General features: G+C 51.7%; 2 protein-coding genes across 8 annotated transcripts in view; one reads left to right on the top strand and one right to left on the bottom strand.

The window, feature by feature from the left end:
- LOC108538288 (uncharacterized) overlaps positions 1–7,769 on the bottom strand; it is a 16,159-nt gene extending 8,390 nt beyond the window's left edge. Inside the window, exon 1 of the mRNA XM_017886312.1 lies at positions 7,018–7,769. Within this exon, the coding sequence (XP_017741801.1) occupies positions 7,018–7,214 (197 nt within the window). The 5' untranslated portion in view covers positions 7,215–7,769. The remainder of the gene's footprint in view (positions 1–7,017) is intronic.
- NAA60 (N-alpha-acetyltransferase 60, NatF catalytic subunit) overlaps positions 1–8,275 on the top strand; it is a 46,543-nt gene that overhangs the window by 31,387 nt on the left and 6,881 nt on the right. For 6 of the 7 annotated variants that reach the window (XM_017886308.1, XM_017886307.1, XM_017886309.1 and 3 more), the window contains 2 exons: positions 3,457–3,572; positions 6,880–7,009. In XM_017886308.1, the coding sequence (XP_017741797.1) occupies positions 3,463–3,572; positions 6,880–7,009 (240 nt within the window). In that variant the 5' untranslated portion in view covers positions 3,457–3,462. The remainder of the gene's footprint in view (positions 1–3,456; positions 3,573–6,879; positions 7,010–8,275) is intronic. The other variant, XM_017886311.1, reaches the window with a different exon arrangement.

Here is an 8,275-nt window from a genome sequence, read left to right as displayed (position 1 = left end):
ATTTTTTTTTTTTTTTTTTTGAGACAGAGTCTTGCTCTGTCGCCCGGGCTGGAGTGCAGTGGCCAGATCTCAGCTCACTGCAAGCTCCGCCTCCCGGGTTTACACCATTCTCCTGCCTCAGCCTCCTGAGTAGCTGGAACTACAGGTGCCCGCCACCTCGCCCGGCTAGTTTTTTGTATTTTTTTAGTAGAGACGGGGTTTCACCGTGTTAGCCAGGATGGTCTCGATCTCCTGACCTCATGATCCTCCTGTCTCGGCCTCCCAAAGTGCTGGGATTACAGGCTTGAGCCACCACGCCTGGCCTAGTTTCATTTTTGAGTCAGAATCTCACTCCGTCACCCAGGCTGGAATGCAGTGATGCCATCTCAGCTGACTGCAACCTCCGCCTCCCAGGTTCAAGTGATTCTTGAACCTCAGCCTCTTGAGTGGCTGGGATGACAGACGCACCATCACGCCCAGCTAATGTTTGTAGTTTTAGTAGAGATGGGGTGTGTTAGTCCGTCTTTATGCTGCTGATAAAGACATAGCTGAGACTGGGTAATTTATAAAGGAACTAGGTTTAATGGACTCACAGTTGTATGTGGCTGGGGAGGCCTCACAATCATGGTGGACGGTGAAAGGCACGTCTTACATGGTGGTGGCAAGAAACAATGAGAGCCAAGCAGAAAGGGAAACCCCTTATCAAACCATCAGACCTCGTGGGACTTACCACCACAAGAACAGTATGACCGAAACTGCTCCCATGATTCAGTTACCTCCCACTGGGGCCCTCCCACAACACATGGGAATTTGGGGAGCTACAATTCAAGATGAGATTTGGGGAGGGACACAGCCAAACCATGTCATAGTGTTTCACCGTGTTGGCCAGCCTGTTCTCAAATTGCCTCAAGCAGTCCACCTGCCTGGACCTCCCGAAGTGCTAGGATTACAGGTGTGAGCCACCATGCCTGGCCCCAGATTTTTTTTTTTTTTTTTTTTTTGAAATGAAGTCTTGCAGTGTTGCCTAGGCTGGAGTGCAGTGGCTCAATCTTGACTCACTGCAACCTCCACCTCCAGGGTTCAAGTGATTCTTCCACCTCAGCCTCCTGAGTAGCCAGGATTATAGGTACCTGCCATCACGCCTGGCTAATAATTGTATTTTTGTAGAGATGGGGTTTTATCGTGTTGGCCAGGCTGGTCTTGAGCTACTGACCTCAGGGGATCTGTCCGCCTTGGCCTCCCACAATGCTGGGATTACAGGCATGAGCCACCGCGCCCGGCCTAACTATTTCTAAAGGGTCTGGAGTCAACAGTGCATGGATCCAGAACCGTGGGAACAAAGGGGTGGGCACAAGGGCGGGGTGGGGGCTGTGAGTTTAAAGAGGCTTCTCCCTATAAAGCTGAGCATGAACTACTTGGCACGCCTGACGTTGAACCAGGAGCTGAGAACCACACAAGTTAGGAGTCAGAGCAGAGCTGCTCAGGACGTCAGTGCTGGCCCTGTCCCAGATCCAAGGGTATACCCCTGGAAGTGGCTGGACCGGGCCAAGTATCAGCTAGTAGTGGGTGCTCAAGGCTGGTGTAGAGGGGCACCGCCTCCCTGCCAGCACTGTCCTGACACTTGGACCCCATCAGCTCGTCCCAGCACCGAACCACCCTGGGGAGGGGCCTGGCCATCTCCACTCCACAGAGGAGGCTCCAGGAATCTGATTAGCTAAGGCTGAGCCAGCAGAGACACCAGATTCGGCTTCTAAATTTTTCCCCTTGTCAGGAAGGGGAAGGTTGTGCAGAAGCCTGGACAGTGGATGGCCGCGGGCACTTCCCACCCGTGGCAGCAGGAGGGCGGGAGCTCAGGGAGGCTGGGCTCGTCCTGCCAGTGGAGTGGGGATTGCCAGATAAAGATGAGGCCTTTCCTGGGCAGTGAGTGAGTCCTGGGAGCCCAGCGGCTCTGCGTCAACACCTTGCACCTGCCCCCAGCCGCTTTGACTTGCAGATTTCACAGCCTTTCCTGATTCTTGTTTGACTCAGTCATTTCTGTTGGTGATTCCAAAATGGTGACTTTCTATTTCCGTCATCATTTCTACTTTTATTAGCCAGCATTCTTCTGTAAAAAAGAACTTTTCCTCAACCCTGAGATGAACTACACAATTCCTCCTAAAAAGGGAGGATGAATGCAGCATCTTTTCTCATTTATTTAAGGGTTTATTTATTTATCTTTAGAGACAGGGTCTTGCTATGTTGCCCAGGCTGGTCTCAAACTCCTGGGCTCAGGCGATCCTCCCACCTCAGCCTTCCAAAGTGCTGGGATTACAGGCATGAGCCACCACACCCAGTCTTCCATCCTTTCCTTTTTTCTTTCTTTTTTTTTTTTTTTTTTTTGAGACAGAGTCTTGCTCTGTCACCCAGGCTGGAGTACAGTGGCCGGATCTCAGCTCACTGCAAGCTCCGCCTCCCGGATTCAAGCAATTCTCCTGCCTCAGCCTCCACAGTAACTGGGATTACAGTTGCCTGCCACCAAACCTGATTAATTTTTGCATTTTTAGTAGAGACAGGTTTTGCCATATTGGCCAGGCTGGTCCCGAACTCCTGACCTCAAGCAATCCACCCACCTTGGCCTACCAAAGTGCTCCGATTACAGGCGTGAGCCACCACACCAGGCCCCATCCTTTCCTTTTAACAACCGGTTTCCAACTTAAAGAACTAAGGCTTCTGTTTTTCCCCTTCTCGGTGCTGCCGGCCAGCGTTCCTCCCTCCATTTCTCTCTTCCTTTGTATAATAACTTCCTTGTTAAATAAAACAAGGGGGGCTTCTCCCCCAGCCCCTGGATTGGATGCACTTTCCTGATTTAAAAGAGTCCTTGGCCACTTGTGACCCCCAACTTGAACTGTGGTATCCCCCGAAGTCTCTTTCCGCCCAGGAGTGTTTGCTTGTTGGGTGGGGAGGAGAAATTGGGTGTGACCTGCTCAGCACAGACCCACGCCCTGGTAATAAAGCCGCGCCACTTCCCCTGCAAATCCAGCCGTTCACTGCCCCGGCTGCCAGGTTGCTTTGAAGGGGGACGAGGCATGGGGGCTGCTGAACCCACAACTATCATTGGCAGCCAACGGCTGGGGTTGAGAGGTCAGGCTGGCTGGGGCCACTGACCCTCTGAAGGACCACTGTCCTAAGATGTGAGACCAGTTCAGATGAGGAGAGAGGAGAGAGACAGGCTGGCCAGGGCTTCCCGCAGCTGGGGCTGAGCAGCGATGGGGCTGGCTCCCCATCCGGCCTGCCCTCCTGGGCCCGGGTCTCCTCAGCAGAGGAGGGTGACTGCAACGCCTGGTGCAAGGGCGGTCATGAGGGGCAGAGGCCTCTGAGTGCTGGCGGAAGAGTGTCCATCCGTGGGACATGCTCCATGCTCTTGTGTCTCACCTGACTCACAAGCAGAGCATGAGGAGGACCAGGCTGTGAGGTGACGCCCCCCACCCTTCCCCACAGGTGTGAATGACAGAGGTGGTGCCATCCAGCGCGCTCAGCGAGGTCAGCCTGCGCCTCCTCTGCCACGATGACATAGACACTGTGAAGCACCTGTGTGGCGACTGGTTCCCCATCGAGTAAGTGGAGCAGATTGCAGGGTTGGGGAGAGCCCACGAGCCTCAGGTGCAGAAGCTGGGTGGCGGGGGTGGGGGCCTCCTGGACCCTTAGGACCATACTGCAAAGGCGGGAATGGCCTGGAGGGGCCACGGGGTCCCAGGTCACCCAGCTCATCCAGGGACCCCTGTTCCTGGGCTCTTTCCACCTCTCAGGGTGTGCAGAGTTCCGCAGAAGGTCTCTGTGAGAAATTTCAGTTACAGAGCTATCAGGTGTGGTACTGTTTATAATTCAGAAAATGTAGAAGCCACCCAAGTATCTTAACAGCAAGGAGTTGGTTACATGCATTAGAGTAATTAAGAGTATGTGCATATAAAGGTGCAATATTATTCAGCCAGAAAAAAAAAAAAAAAAAGGCCGAGCGCAGTGGCTCAAGCCTGTAATCCCAGCAGTTTGGGAGGCCAAGACGGGCGGATCACGAGGTCAGGAGATCGAGACCATCCTGGCTAACACTGTGAAACCCCGTCTCTACTAAAAAATACAAAACACTAGCCGGGCGTGGTGGCGGGCGCCTGTAGTCCCAGCTACTCGGGAGGCTGAGGCAGGAGAATGGCGTAAACCCGGGAGGCGGAGCTTGCAGTGAGCTGAGATCCGGCCACTGCACTCCAGCCCGGGTGACAGAGCGAGACTCCTTCTCAAAAAAAAAAAAAGAAACTTGTCAAAGAGGTGTATTTTTTGACAGAGAAATATTTTTTACAAGATATTAAAGGAGGCTATAATCCCAGCACTTTGGGAGGCCGAGGTGGGAGGATCACCTGAAGTCAGGAGTTCAAGACCAGCCTGACCAACATGGAGAAACCCCGTCTCTACTAAAAATACAAAATTAGCCAGGTGTGGAGGTGCATGCCTGTAATCCCAGCTACTTGGGAGCCTGAGGCAGGAGAATCGCTTGAACCTGGGAGGCGGAGGTTGCAGTGAGCTGAGATCACGCCATTGCACTCCAGCCTGGGCAGCAAGAGCAATATTCTGTCTTAGAAAAAAAAAGCTATTAAAGGAAAAAAGGCAGACTAGAAAACAGTATGTACCATGATCCTATTTTTATTTGAAAACATGTACAAGATAAAATTTTACAATGATAGGTATGAACTGAGGGGGGTGAAAAAAATGTTACAAGGGGGTATGTACCATTAACAGTGTTTCAATAGTTTGAGGTAGGTAGATTAATATTAGGCTCTATGATTGTTTTTTCTGGTCTGTCTTGCCTACATTATACGCACATACATCTTTTTTGATGAAAAAAGTTGACACAAACTTTGAAAATGGAAAATAAACAAGATCTTGTCAGCCATCAGCATTCCCTTGAGTGTTCACCTCAGACTGACTGAACCTCATGCTCTTGGCAGGGCGGTGGCGGGGACCCCTTTGCATCTCTGTGGAGGGGGAACTGTCTCTGTGGAGGGGGGAACTGTCATTGTCCAGGTGATGTGGGCTGACGGTGGCAACATGAGTTAAAAAATTGTTCTCGGGGCCGGGCGTGGTGGCTCATGCCTATAATCCCGCAGTTTGGGAGGCCGAGGCAGGCAGATCAGGAGTTCGAGACCAACCTGGTCTCGATGAAACCTCATCTCTATTAAAAATACAAAAATTGGGCCAGGCGTGGTGGCTCACGCCTGTAATCCCAGCACTTTGGGAGGCCGAGGCAAGTGGATCACGAGGTCAGGAGTTCAAGACCAGCTTGTCCAAAATGGTGAAACCCTGTCTCTACTAAAAATACAAAAACATTAGCTGGGCATGGTGCGGGCACCTGTCATTCCAGCTACTCAGGAGGGTGAGGCAGGAGAATCGCTTGAACCCGGGTGGCAGAGGTTGCAGTGAGCCGAGATTGTGCCACTGCACCCCAGCCTGAGTGACAGTGAGACTCTGTCTCAAAACAAACAAACAAACAAAATTAGCTGGGCGTGGTGGCATGTGCCTGTAATCCCAGCTACCCGGAAGGCTGAGGCAGGAGAATCACTGAACCTTTAAGGCAGAGGTTGCACAGTGAGCTGAGAGTACAACACTGAACTCCAGCCTGGGTGTGACAGAGTGAAACTCCATCTCAAAAAAAAAAAAAATTAAAAAAGTGTTCTTCAGCCCAGCAGTTTCACTGCTGGAAACTAATCTAGAGAAATAAAAGCTGCGGTGAGTGCGTAGATCAGACTCTGCCCAGGGCTGCCTGAGAGCCAGTGGAGCCACGCTGGACTGTGGACTTCGGCCATGTGAGCCACTCAGCCTGCCTGTCTCTCCTGCAGTCCTCGTGAGCCTAAGGCCTCAGGTTCCCAAGACTGTGACATGAACCAGGCTGTGAGGCGGCAAAACTAAACCTACACACCCATGAAACTCCGCATGCCTCTGCCCTCCTGACCTTGTCTCTCTGAGGCTGGATTCGCCTGTTAATGACCATGTCCTGGGCCTTTATGCCCACTGTTCTTTTTTCCTTGCTCCTCTCGGAGGGGTCTTGGCCTCATTCTTGGTGAGCAGTCGTTAGCAGCCTCAGCCTCACATTCCCCTTAAGGGCAGGTTCCTCCGTGTCCGGGGAGGCATTGTCAACTCAGACGCCTGTCAGCTGTGAACCTGGCTCTTCCTGGAGTCACTCACTCCCCTAGTCTTCAGTGTCCAGAAGTCTCACAGATTCTCGTAGGCACTCATCCCGTGTCCCAGGGTGACAAAGGCCCTCAAACCCTCACTCACCTGCTGGAAGAACAGGGCCCTGCTGGTCACCCTCCATGAGTTGCTTACATGGAGACAACTTCATGTCAGATACAACTATTTTCCTGGGCCGGGCAAGATGGCTCACACCTGTAATCCCAGTACTTTGGGAGGCCAAGACGGGCAGATCACATGAGGTCGGGAGTTTGAGACCAGCCTGACCAACATGGAAAAACCCCGTCTCTACTAAAAAAAATACAAAATTAGCCAGGCGTGGTGGCACATGCCTGTAATCCCAGCTACCCGGGAGGCTGAAGCAGGAGGATCGCCTGAACCCAGGAGGCAGCAGTTGCGGTGGGCTGAGATCACGCCATTGTACTCCAGCCTGGGCAACAAGAGCAAAACTCTGTCTCAAAATAATAGTAATAATAATAATTTCCCATCAGAGATCCCCAGTCCTGTCTAGACAGATTACTGCTTTAAGAAGGTGGCTGTGACAGTTAGGTAGAGACTAAGTGATGCGTCAGCTTTAGAGCAGCAGGCAGAAGTGGCCCAGAGCTCCCTGTGGTTCTCATGTCTAGAGCACGACCTTAGTTGGACTTGACCTATGGCAGGTTCACCCGAGTATGTTCTCTTTCTCAGGTACCCAGACTCATGGTATCGTGATATCACATCCAACAAGAAGTTCTTTTCCCTTGCTGCAACCTACAGAGGTGCCATTGTGGGAATGATAGTAGCTGAAATTAAAAACAGGACCAAAATACATAAAGAGGTACGTACGTGTGTGTGGGGATGACTTGGCAATCACTGTCACTGGACGGCCCCAGGAGGCTTGCGATGGAATCATGCCGCCTGCTCCACAGCCGTTGTCCAAGGAGCCTGTGGCCCGAGGAATCCAAGTGGCCAATGACACTCGTCCCCGGCTGGCGCTTTTCTGTGTGTGTGTGTGATTTCGTGGCACATGGGCCTCCAGTCATGCCCAGCAGCAGGCTTCATAACCACTGTTGTTCTGAAGCAGGAATGAGCACAGATGATGCATTGAGAATCTGCAGTTATAACGTGATATGAAAATATCCCTGATTTGTGTTGGCGGCGGTGTCATAGAAACCGCTAAGACTGCTTCAGCTTGTTGAAGGAAATGCTAGTTACAGTTAGAGGTCAGGGAAAGTACAGAGATAATTTTGTTTCCTCTAACTTCACAGAGCCCTTTAAGATCTAAGAACCCTTTGGCCATCCGTGGACCCGCCTCAGTCCCGCTCCAGGCTAGCAAACCCCACTCTGAATGTAAACAGTAAGGCCATGGCCACGTTGTTCCAAATGGTTGACTTTGGTCAAGATTCTGCATGATAATGTTGGTTATGCCAGCATCTGAGGTAATGTTTACCACCCAAGGATTTAGCCAAGGAGGCAAAAACCCACCAACAACTGCCAGATGCTTCAGTTTGTTTGGCTTGAGGTTATTTCTTTAAAAGCTAGAGAAGGGGCCAGGCGCTGTGGCTCACGTCTGTAATCCTAGCACTTTGGGAGACCGAGACAGGTGGATCACCTGAGGTCAGGAGTTCGAGACCAGCCTGGCCAACCTGGTGAAACCCTGTCTCTACTAAAAATACAAAAATCAGCTGGGTGTGGTGGCAGGCACCTGTAATCCCAGCTACTGGGGAGGCTGAGGCAGGGGAATCGCTTGAACCCAGAAGGCAGAGGTCGCAGTGAGCTGGGATCACACCATTGCACTCCAGCCTGAGGGACAAGAGCAAGACTTCGTCTCAAAAAAAAAAAAGAAGAAGAAAAGTTAGATAGGGGCTGTGCACAGTGGCTCACACCTATAACCCCAGCACTTTGGGAGGCCCAGGTGGGCAGATCACTTGAGGTCAGGAGTTTGAGACCAGCCTGGCCAACATGGTGAAACCTCGTCTCTACTAAAAGTAAAAATAAAAATAAAGGCCGGGCGTCGTGGCTCAAGCCTGTAATCCCAGCACTTTGGGAGGCCGAGACGGGCGGATCACGAGGTCAGGAGATCGAGACCATCCTGGCTAACACT

The sequence above is a fragment of the Rhinopithecus bieti genome, unplaced genomic scaffold (genome assembly GCF_001698545.2).
Source record: "Rhinopithecus bieti isolate Rb0 unplaced genomic scaffold, ASM169854v2 scaffold_13704, whole genome shotgun sequence".
NCBI lineage: Eukaryota > Metazoa > Chordata > Mammalia > Primates > Cercopithecidae > Rhinopithecus > Rhinopithecus bieti.
This window is presented reverse-complemented; position numbering and strand designations above follow the sequence as displayed.